Genomic DNA, 23409 nt, shown 5'->3' with positions numbered 1-23409 from the left:
GAGAGAAAAGGGGAACCAGCCAGCCGGACACTGAAGAAGCAGTAAAGCAGGAAGGATAGTGCATAGATGAGGTTAAGAACCTCGGGGTAGCGTGGAGATGAATAGAAATGGGATAATTAAAGTGAAAAAAGAGCTAGCTAGAAACGATCCTAAGCTAAGGCTGAGCATTTATAATCAGTAGTGTCCATGTCGTGATTTGGGAGCTGGTGGTCTGAGAAAGCCTGCTGCAGGTGTGTGTGCAGACAGGGGCTAAGGACTAGACCTGAGTGTTCTCAGCTCAGTAGCCATGCTTGCCAGAACATTGTATGTACACATATTTGTGTGTATGTTGGTGCACTTGTGTACATGTCTGTGTATATGTGTAGATGTGGGTATTTTGCAAGCCTGTGTCTGTAGAGGGGGACGGACAGAAAGTGTACTGACGCATCTGATGGCTTATGGCTTCAAGCGCTGTGTTATCTCATGTTATTCTTCATTGAGCTGTGAGATGAGCATGGCCTCTGAGTCCATATTAGACGGAACGGGAACCACTCACCTACTGCCTGCGCATCCTTAACCAAGTGCCGTTCTCTCCTTCGGCCTCAGCATTTCCTCCTGTGAACACAGTTGGAGTGATTTATGCCGTGAGGGAAGGGAAAAGAGCAGAAATCTTACAGTGGTCAGCACAAAGCCCAGCACAGAGGCTGTGATGGTTTGAATGAAAAACGACCCCCAATAGGCTCATGTGTTTGAACTTGATCCCATGTTGGGAGTGTTGTTTGTGGAACTCATGGAACCTTTAGGAGTTGGAGCCTTACTGGGGAAAATCCATCACTGGAGGCAGGCTCTGCGAGTTCATAGCCTCACCCTGCTTCCCATGACATACTCTCTACGTCATGTTTGCAGTTGAAGGTGTGATCTCTTAACTTCTGACCACTGGCTGCCATGCCTTCCCCACCCTTGTGGACTCTCTATCTGGAACTGTACGTCAAAATAAACTCTCTTTTCCCATAAGTCACAGCAGAAAAGCAACTGGTCCAGAGACCCTTCACCTTTGAACTGCCTAGGAAGGCAGGCATCTCCTAGCAGAACAGGAGAAGGGATGAAGGCAAATTTGTAGTTTTTGCATTGACCTCTGGGTAGGTATTCAAAGCAGAATGGTGGGAGTTAGTTACATATTAACTGAAGAGTTTCATCTGAGCCACTCTTTAGAGGTGAACTGTCTTTGAGGTTGTGTGTTATTTCAGAGTAAATGTAATTCTCACTCAGGGCAGTGACCTGAGGCCAGCAGTCATGGCTGACCAGTTTGGAGAAGGGTAGTCGAGGTGTTCAGGCTAGGATATACAAGCTCTTCTGCTTTGTCCACTGTGGTACTTTTGAGTGGGTGGTGTGTGGTGTTGGACTACAGTCGGGTTTCAATTCCCCTTGCCCACTGGACCCAGAAATGATACATCATAGAAGGCAGGCTTTATTTTCTGTTCGCATACATCTAAATCAACACTTGATATGCTTTCGTGAAGAGAAGGTTTCTGGTTTTTATCAACCATTCAGATTATTTCACTTATACCATTATATGTTAGCTAACCAGAGTGGCTATTTAAAGACTAATAGCATTGTAATATCACAGACTCATACAACTATGTACAGTTTAATATTGTAGTATTATTTTATAAGCTCAAAGTTTTGTTTATTTGTTTATTTTTAATTCCAGTATGTTTTCCTCTGTTCCTCTCCACCTTATTATTGGTGTGTAATGGGGTCTTTCACTAAACTGGAAGCTCACTTTTTGGGATAAGCTGTGTGGCCAGTGAGTACTCTGAATCGGATTATCTCTGCCCCCTAATCCTGAGGTTACAGGCATGCACAGCCATGCTGACTATTTACATGGGTGCTGGGGACTCAAGCTGAAGTCTTCTTGCTTGCAAAATAAGCACCTGTACCCACTGAATCAGCTCTCCAACCCCACACTGTACTTAGAATCGAGTTATATGATACTAGAAAGCACTGAACTGGAAGTTCAAAGTTTTGTTTGTTTGTCTGTTTATTTTTAATTCCAGAGAGATAGAAAATAGTTTGGTCCCAAGTGCTTTTGGGAGAACACACGACTACACCACATTCAACTGAGAAAACAGACTACTTTTGCATTTGGTTTTTGTTGTTCTGTTTTTCATTTGAGACGGATACATATGCTTACGTCGCTGAGGCGGGCCTGAAACTGGTTGTGTAGTATAGGCTGCCCTTGAGCTTGTGGTGAGCCTCCTGAGTACTGGGGTTACAGGCGTGCACCCCTATACCTCACTGAGGGAGTTAACTTTTTAGATACTTTTTATTTGCACCAAGATAAGGCCCTATAGAGTCAGAAGCTAGGTCCCAGACCATCAGTATGGTTTTTATTCATTCCTTGGCCTAACAGTCAATTGTTGGCGACTTCATACTGGCCCAGCACAGTTGAGATGCTGTGGGTGCAACAGCGACCACAGAAGCTCCTGAGTGAACGTACTCTGAGGCACGGTGTCATGGCTGTCTGGCTTTGCCATTAGCCCTTGGAATGCCTCGGCTCTACAGCTCTGGTGTGTGGCGGGATTCAGCAAACACCGCACAGTCAGAGCTCAGTCCTCTCTCCCTTCACCTGTGATAGATGATTTATTGCCCTTTCCAATCAGTAGGAATATCAATTATGTCTCGTGTTCTTTGTCCCCAGCAACTGCAGGAATTCATGGCCATATGCCCCTCCAGCCAGTCTCTGGTTTGAGTGGTTAGGTGGAGGTGTGCCTTCAAGATTCATCTTTCTTCCTCACACACGCTAGACAAATAATTATACCCTGCAACTTCTTTTAATTATGTTTAAGCACAGGGTAAATTTAAAGTCAGAATATGTCATGGTGAAGAAAGCTAAGTTCTGTGAAAATAATCCTGCCATGAGTACCTTAGTATCTGTCTCTCGATTCACTCTGGGCCCAGAATAAATCCTAAATATTGTCTCAGCCCCCACAGAGCTTCCCTGCCAACGCAGTGAGTTATAAACTGTGTTTGGTCCAGGCTTTAGGCTCTGTGCGGGGCCGAGCAGGACAAAAAGAGAGGCTATCCTTATTCACAGTCTCCACTGCTCTTGGTAAAATACTAGATGAAGAGGCGAGAGTTCGTTTATATCAGAGCTGACAAACAGGGCAGCCTTGCAGCGAAAAGCAGATGCAGATGAGGCCTCTTCCCTGGTCAGGATACCAATGCGCCTCATGCTTGTCTGACCCTGTTACCCATGGTCAAGTGCACTCGCTATGGTTTCCATAGCATCCAGACAGCCTGAGTACCTAATGTCTACCTGTCTAGTCGACACGTCAGCTTTACCGGAGGGAGAGAGCAGGAGTTGGTCACCAGACTTCATTTCCTATCAGGAAGAAATCTGTTGCCATTTCTCCCTAGTCTGATGTGACTACTGCAAGCCCCTGAGCTATTTTTGGTGGTAACAGCATGTCCTGAATTTTTGTTGTTGTTCTATTTACTTAACGAGCTTTGTTGCTTTTTAAAGGGGTCTTTTAAAAGCCTTTAATATTGAAGAACACAAAGATTACCTTCAGCCAGGGGGATTGCTAGCCTGCCCCAGGTGAAGGATATCCACATTCACTAACACACCAATGAGAAAGGGTTATTTGATGACCAGTGATTTTGGCTATGTAACTTCTGCCCCAGATTCGATTAAGCCTCCATCCAGACTTCCTCTTGCAGGAGATTATCTTTTAGCACACGTTTGGCTCCCCTCCCCCTCTTGAAGCCCATTAGGAAAATTAAAGCATTTAATTATAGTGATGACTTTTACAGATGCAGACAACCACTTTCCCAGATTTTCTCCAAATGTAAGCACACTTGCTCCATCGAGCAAAATATCTGTTACTTAGCACAAACTGCTGTGGAGCTATATGGAGAGCACATTAGACGCAGACACATTTTAGAATATTAAGCCTGTTTTAGGAGGAAAACAATCTTGTTAATTAAGCCGGGGAAACAAATCAAGTAGGAAAACTGAAACATTGCTAATTATGAACTTTTTCTTAAGTGAACTTGGCTGTTGAACAATTAGGTCTCCCTGACTTCTTAAAAAAAAAAAAGACCAGACATATTTCTTATCATGTTATATAATGCCAGACAGCGAGTGGGCTGATTGAATTAAAGCAGTGTGCAGTAAACTTCTCATTGCTCTAATTGCTTCCACGTAGAAGTAAAATTCTTTACTAGGTAGTAAACCTAGTAAAGCATAGGTACTGAGAAGGACTTTGAGTCTGAGCTATGAGTGTTTTATCTCTCTTCTCCTAATCAAATTAGTTTCAGTATGATAGCAATTACCATATTTTAAGGAAAGCCTCAGAATTTTGAAATTTGTACACACACACACCTATGCCCACAGGATGGAATATTGTAGTAACTAACTTTTAGACATGTTCATGTCAAAATGATCTGGATGCCTTAAAATCATGTGAGAGCTAAAACTGGGAGTGGTGCTGCTTACCTTTAATACTATGACTCTAGAGAGAGACAGGCAGACCTCTTTGAGTTCAAGGCCAGCCTGGTCTACATATTGAGCCATAGGCCAGCCTGGTCTACATATTGAGATGATACCTTAAAAAAATATGGTAGATCTACAAGTGTATATGTCCTTGTGTCATGCTAGTGTATCTCCTGGTAAATAAAGTACAGAGAAATTTCAACGCCAGAGCCGTGCAAAGCCATGGAAGAAAGCAAATATTTAGGGAGCTGGCAAAATAAAATGTTAGGTACCTGTGTACTCATTTTCTTTCGGAATATCTCCACTATCGAAACACTGCCACTCCTTAGGTAAATGGCGGTCAAATTCTTTTAAAACGCTTTAAAAACTTTAATGGTTTCACATGTGACTATATTGTATTATGATCAGAAGCATCCCATTCCCCTCTCCTTTAAGACCCTTCTCCTTCCCATCACTTTCCCCCTACTTTTGTTGTCTTTTATTTTTAATAACTCATTGTGTTTATTAGGGTCACATGCACGTGTGACTGTGTACTATGTACTGACTTCATGGGCAGCTACTGCAGGGACTAAACCACTGAAGAAAAAGAACTCTGCCTCACAGAGCAGCCAGTGAGAACCAAGAACTGCTCGGCTGTGGGTGAAGCATCAGGCACCCCTCCCTGATGTGGGATGTCCTTTTGTATGTGTGTTGCTTTTATTGGTTGATTAATAAAGTTGTTTTGGCCAATGGCTTAGCAGAATAAAGTCAAGTGGGAAATCCAAACAGAGGAATAGAGAGGTAGGTGGAGTCAAGGAAATGCCATGTAGCTTCCGAAGATGCCAGAACATTAGCGGTAAGCCCAAGCCTTGTGGTAATACGTAGATTGATAGAAATGTGTTAACTTAAGTTGTAAGAGCTAGCTAGGAATATGCCTGAGCCATCAATGAAACAGTGTTGTGATTAATATAGTTTCTTTGTGAGTCTGGGTGACTGGGAAACGAAAAAACAGTCTCCATTTTCACCTCCTCAGTCCATGTTGGGAGATGACAGCTCAGTCTTGTGTAGGCCTTGTGCTGTCAATTCATGAGAGCAGTGGTCATGTCGTGTCCAGTAGACAGCACTTCACAGCACCCCTTCTCATTATCCAGCTCTTATATTCTTCTGTTCCCTTTTCTACAGTGTCCCCCAAACATTAATGAGGAGTGGGGTAGATGTCCCTTTTAGAGTTGAGCACTCCACAGTCACTTAGTCTTAACCCTTTAGCCAGTAATAAGTGTCTGTATTAACTGCTTCCCATGGCAAAAAGAAAGTTTATCAAGGCTGAGAGTTGCACTAATCTATGGATATAAATGTAGATGTTTAGAAGGCAGTGTAGACATCATGTCCACTTACACAGCAGCAGCAACAGGTTCCTTTCTGCAGCCTATGGGCCTCCTCAGCCAGGAAGAGCGGCTTCATAGCACCAGGTGTGAATTCCTTCCCTGTGGAATGTGCCTCAAATCTGATCAGAACGTAGCTGGTTACCCCCATAACAGGCCACTGTCTTTATCAGTGGGCACATCTCACTTGGCAAGTCAATATTACATCATACAGGACAGCCGGAGGCCTTCTTATATCACAGGATGGAAATGTGTAGCTTCTGTTGGAAGCGGCTTACCTAGTAGCGGTTCTCTGAGACACAGTGCTTTTTGCTCTTGATCTGTTGGCTGTGTTCCCTCTCCTTACAGAGCCGGGGACCAGCCTGACCCAGGGTTTGGGATTTTAGTGGAGATAGGAGAGGCCCTCCTCACTTCCAGAGTTCATGTTCAATAAACTTAAACAGCACATGACAATTTATCAATATAATGCTTATTATACAATCATGTTTTGTTGTTGTGATTATCATTTCCTTTAGTTCTTTGAGCATAATAATGATGGGTGCTATCAAGTTTTTCTGTTGAAGCCCAGCATTTAGACACTATGAATAGTTTTTATTGTTTGCTTTATTTCTTTTGTTTATAGGTCACACTTTGTTTCTTTCTTTGCCCCTGCCTCTTATTCTTTTCCTGAGACAGGAAGCTCAGGCTAGTTTCAAACTCATGAGCCTCTTACCTCTGCCTTCCAAATGCTGGGATTATTGGCATGTGCCTCTGTGCTAAGTGGTGGTTCACTTATTAGTCATAGACATTTTTGATGATAAGAGTGTGTGAGCTGTCAGTTCCAACCCTATCCCTGAACCTGTTCTCTTGTTTAGGTAATGACTTGGCTGAGCTGTTTTATTCAGCTCTACCTTGTGCCTCACACCTCTCGTGTTGCTCTCCTGAGGACGTAGCCTTGAGCAAGACAGTCCCGAGAGACCACAGTAATCTTCACAAGACTGTCTGCCATATTTCTTTACCCCGTATTCCTGTTGTACTGTCTGCCTTGGTTGGTGGTGTTGCCAGCTGATGATTTCCACTAATTGTTAGCTGATTGCTTTGTTTTTCACTCTGCATGGGCATTAATTGTCCCAGGCTGCTTCGGTTAAACTCAGGCCCCTTTTGCCGAGATATTCTTGTGATAGCCTTTGAGTTGTGGTCTGACCTCTGAAGAACTATCCTTAATTCTTGTTTTCATCCTGTGTACAATTTGACAGGCACAGAGCAGTGCAGTTCTCATGGGAGCAAAAGATACTTTTCAGTCATTTACTACTAAAGTCTCTAGTTTTTAAATCATCTTCATGCTTGGGTTGCCTCTTAGTCTCTTCTAAATAATTGTCTCTTAGAGAGGCAGTTCAGCCCTCTCTCATGTGGTCAGACTCTACTCTAGACAAGATCTTTTTAGTTGCTGCTCCAGAGGTACGGGGGGGATTATTGGATCATTCCTCTCAGAGTAAACCGCGCCCTGTGCCCTGCTTCCTGAGGTGGTTTAGTAACAGATGGTGGAGCCAGAGTCATTGCCATTCACAGGCTGTGTGACTTCAGCCAAGCTACTTTACCTTTCTGTGCCTTAGTTTGCAATACTTAAATAAGATGATCATATCTAGTACTAATTCGGTAGTAGTTGTACGAGTTAAATGGGGTAGTGGCATGATCTCAGATAGTTCTGAGATGTTAATTGGCCCTTTATGAGTACTGTCTTGGTGTTAGCCATGACTGATATTATTGGCTTACATGTCCCTCCTTTGTGCTTCCACACGACATGTCTGTTGAACATATCACCCCACAGTGCCTATGGTTGCCTGCACAAGCCCAAGCCAGACAAAATTCCTGCATGAGTGGACAGGAGCCCCTGAGACCCCACTCTTGGTAGAGGGGGTATTGGTAGTTGACGGTTGCTCACAGAAGGAAAAGTCACTCTCCTTTGGGGGTGTGGCTACTGGTAGGTGGCCTTGTGGTGGGATGAAGCTCTCCAGGATGCCAATCTGGACTACCATAAACATGGAATAATTGATTCCTCTTTGAAAAAAAGCATTGCGGTGGTTGCGCACATGCTATGTAAGGCAAACTCTAAAAGCTGTTAGCACGTGGAGTTCCCTTCATGGTAAGAGGTTATCTTAAAGCATTTTAATCTTTTAATCTGTCTCGTTGCCCCACTGGCTTCATAGTCACACCCGTTTACCTTTGTTAACATTGTCCCAGCAATGAGCTGTTTGAACACAGATAGCAGTCTTTAGATTTCTATAGAAAGACACCTCTGTATTGCATTTTTTTGAGCACCAAGGATACATTAGTAAATTTCTCCATGCTACAGGCTAATACAAATATCAAACTATTGCTGTGTTTTGAGTCTTTAGGGACATAGTATTTATATTCCTTTAACGGCTTCACTCTGAACTTTTGAACATAACAAATTCTCACACTATTTCAGTTTGTAAAGACTGAATTCCAAGGTATAACTTTTATGTGAAGAAAAAAAAACATCTCAGAGCAAAATTTCACAGCACAATCAGAAACCCCAAAGAAGGGGAATGGATAATGGACAGAACCATTGATTCTTAATGGGGTTGTAAGCATTTGAAACACAAAATGGTCCTAAAAGTCTCGTGGAAATGGATTTCTGAGTTGATATATCCCTTAATGTCCAAAAATGGGTAATCAGGCTGAAAAAAAATCAAAACGAGTGCTCATCAGTCTGCTGGTTAGCTTCAGGACGCTGTCCATTTGTGGATGGACGATGTTTGGTTTACTGCTCACCAAGCAAAATGATGTGTCCATGGGAGGTTTCAAATCCATAGTCCATCTCCTACCCACCTCTACCTGCTATTTAATTTTGGACTAAGTATTCACACTCTAAGTGTTGGATCCCTCATCAACCAATTGAGAACAAGAAAGTATAGTTCTTACAGTTGGTGTAAAGATAAAAAATACACAGAGCTCGGAAGTTTCTAGAATACAGCAGCGACACTTTATAGAATTTTATAAATGCTGGCTTTCTGTTGGCATGGATGCTGAAAGCGTGTTTGTGCCTCTTCAAATGCCCTTTAACTGTGAGAATTTCTGTTTGGAGTAGAGGAGAGAACAGCTATAGCAAAAAAGCCCATGGTGGAAAAAAAAAAAACAGAGGCTGGGCCAGACTACATGCTAAATGGGATTGTATAAACACATATTCTTGCATAGTAGAGTACTCTTTACTCCCCTGGCCCAGCTCTGACCTATTAGGTTTTACTGCTTCAACTACTAACTCCCTGCCTCTTTTGGCCATCAGGGAAGCCCCAGGCTTCAAGTTCCCTTCGTTTGTCTTATATTGATCATGGCTGAAAGCCAATCCTCTGAGCAGGGTCAGTTCTTTAAGACCCAGTGACCTACAGCTGGAACCTGAGACAAGTTCAGTGCCTCAGCCGTGTAATAACTAGTAAATACGCCTCAGAAAGGTGTCTATCTGTAGGATTATAGCCAAGGCCTGTGTGCTTCCTCCTGAGGGCTGCAAACACTTTGCAAATGTTTGTCAGCTGGATTGATTCACTGGAGACTTTTCCACAGGAAGCTCTGGGGCCGTTCTTAGCGCTGCTTTGTCATGTCCTCATGGCTACCAGCAACCCCTTGTGAATCGTCTATGTGAGGTGACTCCACCTGGTGTCATGGCCCAGGCCTCTGCCGTACGTAGGGAAGGCTCACAGATCTTCGAGACTCATCTCTAAGTTTATTAGAAAGCTAATATGTCTTTGTAAAGCTTTCCAGAGCACTTAGAGATGTCATTCCAAGACACAGTGGAAGAGCACGTGACTCCATTTGTGTTGTATCACACGTGTGTCCTTGTGTCCAGCACACTAGTCTTTCCCATGGCCTTCTCTCCAGATCAAGACACATTGGTACTTATCCGTTAAGCAGGTCCGTCAAGTCTCATCAGCCTGGCTACCCAAGCCGGAGCTGAACAAGGGCACTACCACAGACGTGCTCAAGTGGATGGGGAAAGCTGCAGGCAGCTGAGGAATGTTGAGAGTGGGAGGAATAGTCTTCCCCAGGGAAGAGCTCGCCAACTGGCCTGTCAAATGGTCAGCCCGAAATCATACATACAAGTAACACTATATGGCTCGAGCAAGTTGTATGTATCTATGCCGGAATAAATATGTATATACCTATACATATCGGTATGTAGCAAAAATGAATGGAAAAGGAGGCCATGAATTTGAAAGTGAGGAGGGGTAGATGGGAGGGTTTGGAGGGAAGAAAGAAATGAAGAATGATTAATTATAATCTCAAAAATAAAGTAATTAAAAAATTTTAAAAAACAAATTTAAAAAAATAGGCTAGTATTTACCTATTGTAGCCAGAATGAGATGTTTGTCCCGGGCTAAACCCTCGCATTATGGTTTGTGTGATTTGACTTCTGCACTATCTTCCAGGAGCAACCTCCTTAGGTGTGTATAAGGGAGTAAAAACAACAGACAAGGACCACACCTGTGGAACCAACCCAGACGATCCCTCAGCAGTGCTCGGGTGGGGCACTGGGCAGCATTAACCAGGCTACTGTGTGCTATGCACGCTGCAGACACAGCCTGTTTCAATAGACGCTGTGCCCTGCAACCTACAGTGACTATCCCATGGGGATACAAGGCATCATTTGTTGTGTGTGTGTGAGTGTGTGCACACGTGCATGTATGGTTTCACAAGCTGTCAAATGAGCTTTCTTCTATAAGGTCAAAAGTTTTTAACTTCTTGTTTTCTTTGAGACAGGGTTTCTCTGTGTAACCTTGGCTGTCCTGGAACTTGCTGTGTAGACCAGGCTGGCCTCTGACTCAGAGATCTGCCTGCCTTTGTCTCCTGAGTGCTGGGATTAAAGGCGTGTGCTGCCACCACCACCATGCTTTGAACTTTGTTTTCAGACAGAATGATCAGAATTTAATTCAAATTGGTTCCTGTGACCAAAATGCCCAGTGATAAGATTATGTTCACTAAACAACATAAATGTAAGGCCATTAAGAGCAACTATGTTGATTCTTTTTTAGTTTGTTTTTGTTTTGTTTGAGACAGAGTCTCGCTGTGGAGCCCTAGCTAGTCTGGAGCTTGCTATGCAGACTGGAGTAGCCTCAAACTCACAGATCCACCTGCCATGTGACCCTATGCCCAGAAGATTTTTAGATACATGAAGTGTTCATAACATTCTAGAAAAGTAAACTTCAAAGTTGGTTATTCATGACTGCTTCAAAACACAAATGGGTCCAGTAGCACAGAACAGAAGGGGGTTTCAGAGCCCATGAAACGGACTGAACCCCCGCTATTACAGGAGGTTAGATTATTATTAGAGGGGCAGTCCTATTCTCTCTGTGGAGAGCGGGGTCACAGTCAGCTATCATGCTAACAGCCTTTGACCAGAAACTGCTGCCCCTGGTCTCCCAGGCTCTAGGAACAGTTGATAACTGCTGAAGACCAGGGAAGCTGACTTGAACTGGGAACAGTCTGTAATTCTTCTTGCAGCCGGCTCTTCTAGAGTATTCCATGAGCTGAAGATTCTGTCAATCTACCCGGAACCCCGCCCCCATAGTCACTCAGTCACTCATAACCCCGAGGAAAATCACCAAAGGAAGGAGCTACATTTTTAATTTAGAAATGACTGAAGAACAGCCACGGGGCCTAGATTTGACCGTATGCTCAAATGTAAATTTCCGTGCTAAACTTCTGCCTCTTTGAGCTAGGGAAAATATCCCAAAGATCTTCTTGGTAATTCTCTTGCTCCTTTTCTGCTTCCAGGAATTAGAACAGGAGAGAGTGCTGTCCTCAGTGCTTGGACTTGCTGTCACGCCCCAGGTGACATTCCCGGGCTCTCAGCAGGGACTGACGTCCATTGCCCTTATTTCTGACTCTGGTAGTAACCAACGGTTTAGTTTTGCTTTGACAACTCTTCCTACAGCCAGCACTGTTGTCGCGGCCCACATGTCATCCCTATTTACCCTAAATAAGGAGAAACAAAAGCTATTCTCGGCAGTGCCTGTGGTCGGGGTTATTTGCAGTGTGGCCCTGGTGGCACTCTGCCCTTTTCACTGTGGCTGCCAGGTGATTTTTTTTTTCCTCTGAAAACTGTAACAGACATGCAGCCTTCCACGAAGCCTCTCCACACGGCCTCGGGCCATCAGAATGCTTAAGGGAGGTTTTTATGAACATTTGAAAAACACCGTCTAGACCTCCAGAGAAAGTGGCTACTTGTACAAAAGGAACCCGGGACGTGTCCTCCTGGGAGAGGTCTCTGCTTTCCTGTTTGAATGGCCCCTTTGTATCACCTGGGGCTATTTTTCTGTAATTTCAGAACTGTTTGAACGAAAACTGCGCAGTAAGGTTGAGAGTTCTGGTTTGAAAGGATTCTCTCAATGCTGGGTTTGTGCCGCTACGCCATGAGAGAGAGATAAGAGAGAATATGAACGCTGCCAGCTGTCAGCGCCGGGAGAGCTGCTGTACGCGGTCAGGGACCTTGCTGGGAGGAGGATCCAGGGGGAGGGATGTGGTGGGTGCTGGCAGCTGGATACACAAGGCTGGCGGTCCTGCTGGCCGTGTTGTCGCTCTATTTCCTCAGCTCTGAAAAGCTTCCAGCAAAGAGGAAGAGGTAAAAAAAAAATATGTTGGGATTTTCAGATCCCCTCTCTCTGCTGAGTCTGATTCGCTGTTTGCCTGTTATCAAAAGATTATTGGATTGTAATAGGATAGGATGCACCGTCTAGCTGCATTCTCTTTGCCTTGCGTGTGTGACATGCTGAGGTTGTGACATGTCTGGATGTGAACTGTCTGGGTGTGAGGCCAAACGCAGAGAAAGGCAGACTAACCATTGATATATGTTGTCGTCAACAACACTGAGTGCTCTTGGGATTGGAGACCCGGCTTACTCTCTCTGCACCATTGCCAGCTTCCTGCCGCAGACCTCCTGATTTCTGTTGATGGCGGTTGATAATTGGTAGTCACAGTCTGTGGTCGGAGCCGCAGTGTTTGAGTCTAGCACCTGGGCTGGGCCCCTGCTGATAGAGTAGAAAGAGACATAAGAACCCCCCTCCTCTCTCTCTCTCTCTCTCTCTCTCTCTCTCTCTCTCTCTCTCTCTCTCTCCCACACACCGGCTATCACTACAGCTCTGAGCTGCCTGGAGAGGAGCTGGCCTGAAGTTGAAGGATGGTTTGAACTGGGTGGGCTGTGCCACAGCTGGATTCCCCCTTGCCAAGGACTTGATTATGTCCATCGAGCAGCTGAGCAACAGCACACTGAAGGAGGTTCAGTTTAAAGACCTGTTCCTTAAAAAAGGTACATTTGCAGGGGGCAGCTGTGGGCGACGCATGGTCTTCGGGGCTTGTTGCGGGGTTGGTTTTCTTCCGCCCTTGGAGTTTGGTCTGAGCAGAGCTGAGCAGAAGAGCAAGTCCTTCTCAGGAAGCCTGTTCTTAAACACGGCAATAGTGGTGTATCCCATCAAATCGAGAGGTGGAGGCAGGAGGATCCGAAGTTCAGGGTTTTCTTCAGCAACATAGTAAGTTGAGTGAGTTGGAGGCCAGCCTGGGATACAGGAAGCCTGTCTCAAGAAGAAAAAAAAAGTTTGTTTTGCCTGTCAGTCTGTCAGCTCTCTCAGGTGGGAATCGTAAGGGAGCTTTTTCTGTCTTCTTTGATTTGCAATTAGCTTGTTCCGCTCAGAGATTTTATATATAAATATAATTAGTTTTCCCCCTTCAATTGCCCTAAAAGTTTCCCTTTGATTGATGGTGTTTTTTTTTTCCACCGAGTTGTTGAAAACATTTGAAAGAAAAAAAGATGTATTTCTTTCAATGGGATTGGGTCATTGACTAGTTTTTCCGGTTATCAAAGTAACAGGAGATATTGGGAAACAGAAATTGGCTCCAAGAGTGATGGGGAGCTAAGGAGAGTGAGAGGCAAACAGGCAGCCAGCTAGCCAGCACTCAGAAGCCACCACTGGGACTGGGACAGTTCCATGCGCAGCTGTATTTCTTCTGACACCTTCTTAATAACGTGGAGGTGAGGCGTGGGTGGATCTGAAATGACTTCTGTGGGGTGGGGGGAGTCTGATCTTAGGCACTTTTAGTTCCCGGTTATAGCATGGCAGGGCATGGACTTGTTTGCAAAGGTTCGTAACTACCCCACCATTCCTCTGCGGGTTTATTTCTTTTTAGCGACAATTCTGTCAGTCATCTTTGACTGGGAGATGTTTAGGTCAGTTTTTCTTCTAAAGAGATCAGGGAGTCTAGATGGTGAAGTATGTAGAGAAAAGTCTTATTATTGGACAGGTGCTTCGGCCTTTGATGTGCCCTCAGCTGGAGATACTTGCAGAATCTGTATTCTAGGGATTTCTTAGCCAGTCTAATCCTTGTTGACTTCTACCCGGCCAGCCCGGTGCCTTGGGAGGTACCTGGTTGGGATGGAAGTTGGGGAGATGTGCCTTTGTGTCATCTGCTCCACCTGCGGATCCTAGATAATACTTCCAACGTTGTTGTGATGCGAACTGCTTTATGTAAATATAGGAATGTAGCTGGAATGTAGAAGCAGATAACTTACAGCAATCAGGAGCCTTTTCTGGTGGCCATTTGAACTTCCTTTAAATAGGAATGCTGGGTAATCGGTGCAAAATATGGAACCCTTTGCTAAAATGTTAGCATCGTTAAAGTTGTTGGTGAGTGTTTGCCAGGATACAGTTCCGTGCGAGACAGTGTATAAACAAATTAGGAAACAGAATTTGGAAGACCCGATCTCCTTATATGTAATACACACTAATTCCACATCAATGATTAAGACCTGGCCCACGGCTCAGTCTCTGAGAGAAGGTCAGAGGACAAAGGTCAGAAAGGAGTGTTAGTATGGCATGGACTCTGTGCCTAAAGGAAGCAGTGTGAGGGTCAGGAGCCTGCTCTCAAGGGGTCAGAGACAAACTTATAAAGGAAGATACAGCCAGCAATCGCAAAAACCTGGTTGTTTTTATAGTTCTATTTTTTTCCTTTCTCCCTTCCATTGTCCTACTCATTAACAAACAATTTGGAGTAAATCCACTAGCCACAAAGAAAAATGCAATTTTAAAACTTGAATATAATCATAAGCTGTAGCCCTTATTGTTTTGCCTTCTGAACTTTTATCTGTGAAGTCATTTTTTTATAGCAGAGGCTAAATATTGCCCTCAACTATGGAGTTTAATGAGTGTGAATTTTCATTCAAGCATTAAAATCTCCAAGAGTGTTTTTATACCAGTAGTCTCCAGCTCAAGACAATTATAGGCTAAGTAGATCCCAGTTCCTTCCCCCATCCATCTCCCCATTACCGCTAAGGAGTTTGGAAAGAATCTGCCCGACTATAGGAACATCAGCAATTGAAAAGTGTCACAGACCCATAAATAAAAAAAAATCACCCACCCCCATGGCTGTCATCTTATCACGACACCTGTTTCTGCCGAGCAGGACAGAGACAGGAAGGAAATGCAGACACAAGTTTAGTGTGGAAGAAGCCAAACCAGACCAAGCCAATGTCACAAAGTCGGCCTCTCTGCCTCAGCAGTGGAGGGGAATAGGAGGGTTTGCAGGGAGGGGACTGTCTAGAGGGTGGGATTCTGTGGCAGGCTGGTCATGGTCTTCCATTCTCTGTGTTCCCAGCCTGTAGTGTGAAGGGGGATGAGGTAGAGGGGTTTCTGTTGGTACAAGTAGGAGGTGAATCACTCAGAGGTCCTGGCCATGACATAAGTGTTCTACAGGGCGGCTCCCCCACAGGCGGTCAAAGTGTTTGTTTTGCTGGTGAAAGGAAGGGCTCATGGGGCCCACGCCATGTTCCTCCTTTGGAGGTTTTCAGTCAGGGAACACATCACATATCTGGAACGTAAAACTTAATTAAACATTTAGAAACCTCGACTCCTGCAGATGAGGATGTATTCATGGAGGAAAGACCTAATGGAAGATGGTGCTAGCCACCCCACAAATAGATGTGGGTGTTATATTAGGAAGCCAAGGGTGGTACAAACACATCTCCCCAGAGTTCATTAAAAATAGTTCAGACATTCATGCCTCCTGGAGGATTCAGTTCAGGTCCTCATTGGACCAAGGCATGGACCAGCCTGCTCCACACAGTTCTGTTCCTGCGGTTCCCCACAGCACAGCTCAGAATTTCTTGGAGATGTTTCTATAAAGACAGAGATGCCATCATCACTGCCGTCATTGTCACCATTTACAGTAATAAAGTAAGGCACTGTGATCCCTTCCTGTAAGTTTGAAACTTTATTGTAAAATTTCTGGTGTGTGGCTGGCAATGACTCATCCATTGCCCCTTAGATTTCAGCTTCATAAAAGGAACAGGAGCTCAGAAATTCTGTTTAGCCTCAAGTCCTTTACTTGCATGGCTTTTTGCCTTACTTCTGTTGATATCCTTAACTACTGAAATCAGGGAAACCTGACCGGGGGGCTGTGTTCAGAATCCATAGTGACTTACACGAAGATTCAGAAACCTCAAAAGCATCCAATTACCCTTTTAAAATGCTGGTGTTCCTGTGGGCTTAAAAAGTATTCCCATCTTAATATTTCTTTCCAAATTCGTTTTCTCCCCGACGTCCCTTTCCTAGCCTACCCCTCCAAAGCAAAACTAAAGCGTCTTTCCTTCACGTGTCCCCCAGGCTCCCCGGACCATCTCGCACTCTCTGTCCCCCACCACGTGAAAACAAGCTGTGGAGATTTGGGGCAGAATCTAATGATTAAAATAAATGAAAGGACAGACGTGGGGGGAGGGAAGGGCTCTCCACAGAGCAGGACCCCGAGATCTGCTCATCCCTGGGGACCACCCTCTGTTTAATGGCTTTTACTTTGAGAATCCCCCAGAGCCGGATGTTTTTACTCTTCCTATTTTCCCGCTTTTGGTTTTCTATCTCTTAAAACTTAAACGAGAAAATGATCTGTCCTCACTGACTGTTCTGCCCCAAGTTCGAAGAGTAGATAGATTTTAAAATATTTTCATTTGATGTTACCGTGTGCATACATATGTATGACGTGAACGTTTATGTCAGCATGTTATCTGCCACGACACACATATGTAAGTCAGAAGACAGCTGTGTGGGGAGGGGTCATTTCTCTCCTCCAGGGATCAAACTCAGATAGTCAGACTTTTGCTGAGCCATCTGCCCTGCCCTAGCCCTGTAGGCTGTAGTGTTCTGCTCTGGGTACCACACCCAGTGCAGACCCCATGGGGATGGGGATGGCCTTCAAACAGCAACACAGGGATCCCTTGCTGCTGCTAGCCATAACTTGCGAAGATTATGCCTTAGGGATTGGATACCCTGGATTTCATTCTCGTCTGCTCAAAGAGCTGCCTTTCATGTCTGGGCTGAGTGACTCAAGCCTACTGTTGCCCCAGGGGCCCACTGGCTATTACTGTAAGGCCGATTTCCTTGGCCAGTGCCCCACCTCCAGGGACCCTATTTATACTTCCAAAGCCCTTGAGTCAGCCTGTTGCCTCACCCTGACACAGATCTTAGCTTCCTGATTCTCCATCACCTGTGGACCCCTAACATTGCTGGGCAGCTTTATAGCCCTCCATGTCCCTGCCAGGGCTCTGGTCTTCTGCTTGAAGCTGCAGTGCAGTTGTACAGCCGCAGACAGCTCGGCAAGGGCAGTGCACTCCAGTGGGTACACATGGCAGGTTTACAGGAGAGCTTAGGATGGAGGCTCAGAAGCACCAGTCCTCAGGAAAAGGACAAGAGTAGAGGGGACACTTTCTTTTAAGGGAGCATGTATACACACTGTTTATGCAATGGGGATCTTGCTCACCCTTGCTTGGATTTTTAAGTAATGTATCAGATCATTTCATTCAGAATGCCCTATGCTGTCTATACCCAAAATATAAAATACAACACAGAGATCTAAACATGAAAGAACAAAATAAAAGTTCTTAGAGGAAAAAATGTTTTTGGAATATTAGTGTAGCCATGAAGAAAGAAATGAGAGGATCATTAATGCCATGAGAAATATTGTCTGTAGAGAATCTCACAGAGGAATTTACAGAAATGAGAGACAAGGTCTCTGGCTCAGGACTGCTCTCCCTGCTGTTGGTGAGGTCTCCTAACTACCTGTCAGGCACCACCGTGTGCTAATTACTGAGGATGCAGTGTCAGCCACGACAGACTTAGGACCATGGTTTCGTGAGAAACCCTGGGTGCACACTCAGCTTCATCTCGGGTCGGGAATGCTGAAGCGGGGAGGGGAGGGAATCCAGGCATGTGTGTGCAGGGTGTATTAATGACTGTGGGGTATCATTCGTAATGTTAGTGTTGGAGGCCTACCTTGGTCTTACCGCTCAGACGCTGTGCCTGCAGAATGGGGGAATGCTTTCTAAGCTGCCTACAAAGGCAAATTCTCCCAGGACTAGATGCTTGAAGCTACTCTCTTAACATTTATTTCCCCTGTGAGTTGAGCTCTGAGAAATTTTACTCAGAGAGGTGGGTTTGTTTTGTAGAGAGGTTGCATAGGTGCAGCTTCAGTTGGGAGAGAATTCCTCAACTCTGCTGGAATGAAGAGATAGACGGTCACCTGACAGGACAGGAGTTGAGACAGCTCAGGCTGGCCTGAGGTTGGCCCAACATACACAGGTGCCCATTTTGCACCTGCCTCTGGTGAACTCACCAGGCTGACCTTGAATTCCATCCTGTCAGTGAGGAAAGTTGTAGCCAAAACCCGGGAGGCCTTGCAGGGCCAGCAGAAGGTTTTTGTAAGGCTTTAAGTTTGAAGACCAGGTTCTAGAACTTTGTAAAGCAGAGCAACAGAGATCTATGGGACAGGGCACTCCCAGAAACTCTATTTGTCCAAAATGTTACAATACCAAGGTCCAGCAAATGACTGACCCATAGCATCTGCAGGCAGAGCTCAGGGGTCACCCTGACCCAGCCACATATTTGCTTTATGCCTGCATTTTCTTCTTCTCCTGAGTGTGGCCATGGTTTCTGTGTCCCCTCTGGGGACTGGATCTGAGGGGTCATAACTGCAGCTGCAGGGATGTCGAGCCAGGAAAGAACTCACATGCCGGGGCCTTCACTCACAATCCTTCTTCTTCCTTGCAGCGGAGCTGGAGTTCGCCCAGGTCCTCATCATCGTCGTGGTGGTCACCGTGATGGTGGTGGTGGTCGTCTGCCTACTGAACCACTACAAAGTCTCCACACGTTCCTTCATCAATCGTCCCAACCAGAGCCGGAGACAAGAAGACGGCCTGCAGCCGGTAAGTGTGAGCCTGGGCCATCTGGAGTGCTCTTGGGCCCCGTTCTGGAGTCGCAAACCCAGGCAGGGTATGGCAAAGGGCTAGAGGGCAGAGGAGCCCACCTGTCAGCTCACTGCAGTACAGAGGTGTCAAGGGCTTTGGGTTGATGGCTAACATTGAAAAGCGTGTACATCGTATACAAAGAACTCAGTGGATTCTCACTTGGAGCCGGTACCCAGTCAGGAAAGTGGCCCTTCAAAAGCTTGCCCTGGTCCTCCATCTGTGAAAGTCTCCATTTGTTTATTGGCCATTAGCCCTAATTGGGTTTGCTAGCTGTGGCCCACAAGCTCATGCCTTCTCTCTCGTGTCTGGCTTCCTCCACACAGTTCTAGGTTATACATAGATCTGTGCTTGAATTTAGTCCTGGATTGGTCTAGGGTTAAGTGATGTCCTCATCCATCACCAAGTGTGTCTGCAGTTCTTGGGTGTGAGTCAGCCGGAGACAGTGGGAAGACAAGCAATGCCTTTTTAGATAGATGGAATGAGATGAGCTCTTGGAGGTGGAGGACGCTACAAGCCATCAAACCAGGCTCCTCACTTTGGAATTTTTAAACGTTTCTATTTCTTGCCCCTAAACATCTTTCCTCCTTTAGTAAAAGAGTATGATGTAAGGCTAAGCTGACCCATAACCAAACTTGGGAGGCCAGGGGGTGCTGGGCATGTTCTCAGCATGTTTTATAACCCGCGAGCCTGGTGACTTTTAGCAGGAGACTTGGAAATAGGGCATTTAAGTGAGTTTGAATTCTCAATTTCCGTGTAAGACATAGGAGGTATCTAGTATCCATCTTCGTAGCAGGAGAGCCTACTTTATGGAGTGTCCCTTACTAGGACCAGAGAGATGCCCGGCCACTGCCTGACTTAGGAGAGGCTGTTGCGGGTATGGGGTATAACCATGGTAATGGGTAGTATGGAATGGCGGCTGTGCCCTTCTCAACAGGGCAGGGTCTTGCTTCAGTGGAACCACAGTTCTGCCCAGGGAACCTAATGGCTTGGTGGTCCTTGTGTGCAAACGCAAGCACAAGAGGGAACAGGGAGGGCATGTCTTTCCGTATGCTGTATACACCTCATGCCTGAAGTACAGGCTGGGGCAGTGATGGTGGACATGACTTGGCCTAACAGTCTCTCTTCCTTTCGGCTTTCTACATCGTCTCTTGCTGCCTTCCTCAGTTTCTCCTGGTCCCCAGTTTTGCCTACTGGCTCCCCTGGGCCTGCTTGATTGACTTCTTTATATACCACAGTGACTTTCTGTGGCTTGCCACCTGGTAGCCACACCATCCACCCCTGACATTACATCGTGCAAAGATGGCTCCAATTTTGAAAGAGAGAGCAAATTCTTCCAAAGTCCTGAGTTTAAAGAGGACATGGAAAATCTTGTTATGGTGGCCATTTTAGAGCCACACAGGATCTTTGCTTTGCTTTAAAATAAGGGCTGTGGATGCCAGCCACTCCTTGGCAGCTTTGGTACAACTCTCTCACATCGCCATCAACAGTAGGCAACAGCACTCAGGTTTGCACAGACTGCCAGGGATGCTTAGTTCTGGGCGTAAGCTTTACTTCCTAAGTGCACCCAGCGTAGTTTCTGGTTCTAAAATATACCCACCTTCCTTTCCTGCCTTGCGCTTTGTACTCCAGGAGGCCTCAAATATTCAGGGTTCCGGTATGGGTGACACAGGTTCTTCCAGTCCCTTGCCTAGTCCCCTTGGACTTGCCTAGACTGCAGGTATCATCAGCTTCCAAGTGCCCGTGTCTTCACAGGGCAGACCCAGCAGGCACTGCGCTCTCTCACTGTCACCGCCCTTAGGTGTTGCATCGTGGCCACAGGCACCATGGTCATGTATTTACCAAGGGGCAGAGCAGAAGACTGCTCGAGAGGGGCAAGAAGCTAAGTTCTTGTGTGGTTTCACTTGGGAAGGCGCTTCTTCTTTATCTGGTGGTCTACCCCACGCTGGCCTCTCTGGGAATATGGAGAATGTGGGTCAGGGAGTAATGACATGCGGACTGGAAGGACTTCCCTTTCTGGAAACTGGGAAGGTGTCTTTGAGCAGTCCTGCCAGGATGCATATTGAGTAGCAGCAAAGACCATCAGTAGTTCTGAATTTTGTCCACTGAGGGTAGTTCTGTTGGTAAGCTGTGTGTGGAAATCTGGGTTCGGCTGCTAAGCTGGAGCTTGTGGAAAGGCATGCCTTTCGTGCCCGTGTTTATGAAGTGGCCATGAGACTAGTGTGGCCTTTCCCTCCCAAGCTACTGAGTAGCTCTTTTTTTTTCTTTTTTCTCTGAATGATACACAGTTGAGCTCCATCCCTCCCCAGGGTTTATGTATTCTTTCTCTGTTAATCTCTGTAGACATTGGCCAGCTCTAGTCCATGCTTCATCAAATTCAAGGTGTATTTCGACACTGTGACCAGGGGTGCTCCGATCTTAGACCGTGGTTTGAATTCCTAAGTAGGACTATTAGCATAGCAGTTTTTATTAGAACTTTTTTATGGTTCTACAAAAAGGGAGAAAGTGCAGGAAGAAGAAAGAAACCTTCCTGCGCTCCTGTGCATAGCTAAGTTTCTGTCCTTTTTACTCCTCCCTAACTCCTTCCATGAAGTGTTGCTCCCTTCCTAGGGCTGGGGAATCACATCATTCTCAGCCAGGGGATATTCATTCTGTAGAGGCTGGGATGATGGTACAATTGAGGAGGTAGTACTTCAGAGACAGTCTGATCATTCCACAGTGCACAAGAGACCCCAAGAATCCCCTTAGTGCTCAGTGCCACCCACCCAAGCATACTGTTAGCAAGGAAGGCCACCATCATCACAAGCACAGTTTCTCTGGCTGCTTTGATGTGTCCATAAGGAGACATAGCTGTTCTGAGACTCTGCATGGTAGACACTTTCCCTAGCCATTTCTTTCTGCCTCTGGACCTCACCCATTCACTGGACCTCATCTTAGCCAAGAGAGCAAAGTGACCAGGAAAGAATGTCCAGCTCTCATCCTACCTGACTGAGTTCAAGGCTCCATTACCACCCTTTTGATCCTACTGGGAAATGCTTAAGTCTCACCAGCCCCCTGTGTTTATGAAGTGGGCATGAGAACCCGTTGTCTCCTCTTCTTCAAGTGACTGGCCCACTCTTGACACCTTCTAGTCACTTTTCCAGGTTGTCTCCCATGCCCTTTCAAGATGATAGTCTCTGTTCACCATCTTCCCCAAAAGAACTTGCAGGAATTGGGCAGTCACGTCATGGAAGAGAAGATGCTCTGTTCTTGTTCGCATTGCTTGGCCAGCCAGGTTGCCTCTGGATGGGAATGTTGATTTGTAGAACTTGGGGCAGAATGACAAGTGAGAATGTATGCACCAACTGTGCCTCTGTTGGGTGACTTCAAATCTGTTACCCAAGTCCTGTTCCTAGATCCCGAAGCACTTTTGATTAGCTAGCACCCAAGTCCCAGGCTCACCTCCCCGAGCAGCGTGGGCAAGTGCCTTAGACACTCTGCTACTTGGCAGCAGGTAGGTGCAGAAGGTTCCGTAGGGAACCCCTTACTGTTCTGAGCCTGAGTGTTGCAGAGATATCCAATGTTTGGGGTCTTTTGCATAACTTAGTACAGATCCACGTGAGGTCTTTAGTGTGGTTGTAATGTTGTGTTCATCTTTAACTGGTTGAGAAAGGGTGAGCCACCTTTCTTCTTATGAGGGACATTTCGCTTTGATCAAAAGGAAAAGTCAGAATGAAGTTAGTTCCTTGTTGTAATTAGAGTCAGTTTGACAGCCTGGAGTCAATCATCTGGGAGGAGAGACTGGACCCAGGAACTGCCTAGATCAAATTTGTCTAGGTGGGGCATTGTCTTGATTATTAATTGATGCAGGAGGGTCCAGCCCAGGGTGGGTGGTACCATTCCTAGGCAGGTGGTCCTGGGTCATGTAAGCACACTAACTGAGCAGGAGAGGGAGTAAGCCAGCAGGCATTCCCCCAAGCTTCCAGCTCCTCCTTGAGTTCCTGGCCTAGCTCTTCCCTCAATGATGGATCATGACTTGGAAGTGTAAGGCAAACAGATCCTTTTCTTCTCCATGTTGCTTTCGTCAAGGTACCTTTTATCAGAACAGCAGAAATCAAACTGGAACATGCATAGAACAGGATCTCAGGAGCTTGACTGGCCTTGGGTGCTGGGGACATGCTCTGAAAAGACACTTGCCTTCCAGCTCCTGTTGGCCTGCGAGTCCTTCCTCTAGACAGCACAATCTTGAGGGTCTTCACAGAAAGGAGACACGCTGCTCCTGCCTCCACTATTACCTCTTCTCATATCACCAACAACCC

General features: G+C 45.8%; 1 protein-coding gene across 24 annotated transcripts in view; it reads left to right on the top strand.

Moving 5' to 3' along the window:
* Ldlrad4 (low density lipoprotein receptor class A domain containing 4) overlaps positions 1–23409 on the top strand; it is a 303729-nt gene that overhangs the window by 258853 nt on the left and 21467 nt on the right. For 22 of the 24 annotated variants that reach the window (XM_075968382.1, XM_075968384.1, XM_075968377.1 and 19 more), the window contains one exon: positions 18918–19072. In XM_075968382.1, coding sequence (XP_075824497.1) covers positions 18918–19072 — 155 coding nt within the window. Of the gene's footprint in view, positions 1–13018; positions 13139–18917; positions 19073–23409 lie in introns of those variants that run through there. The other 2 variants (XM_075968401.1, XM_075968400.1) reach the window with 2 other exon arrangements.

The sequence above is a fragment of the Microtus pennsylvanicus genome, chromosome 4 (assembly GCF_037038515.1).
Source record: "Microtus pennsylvanicus isolate mMicPen1 chromosome 4, mMicPen1.hap1, whole genome shotgun sequence".
NCBI classification, from domain to species: Eukaryota; Metazoa; Chordata; class Mammalia; order Rodentia; family Cricetidae; genus Microtus; species Microtus pennsylvanicus.
Note: the sequence above shows the minus strand (reverse complement) of the source record. Positions and strands in the feature narration are given on the sequence as shown.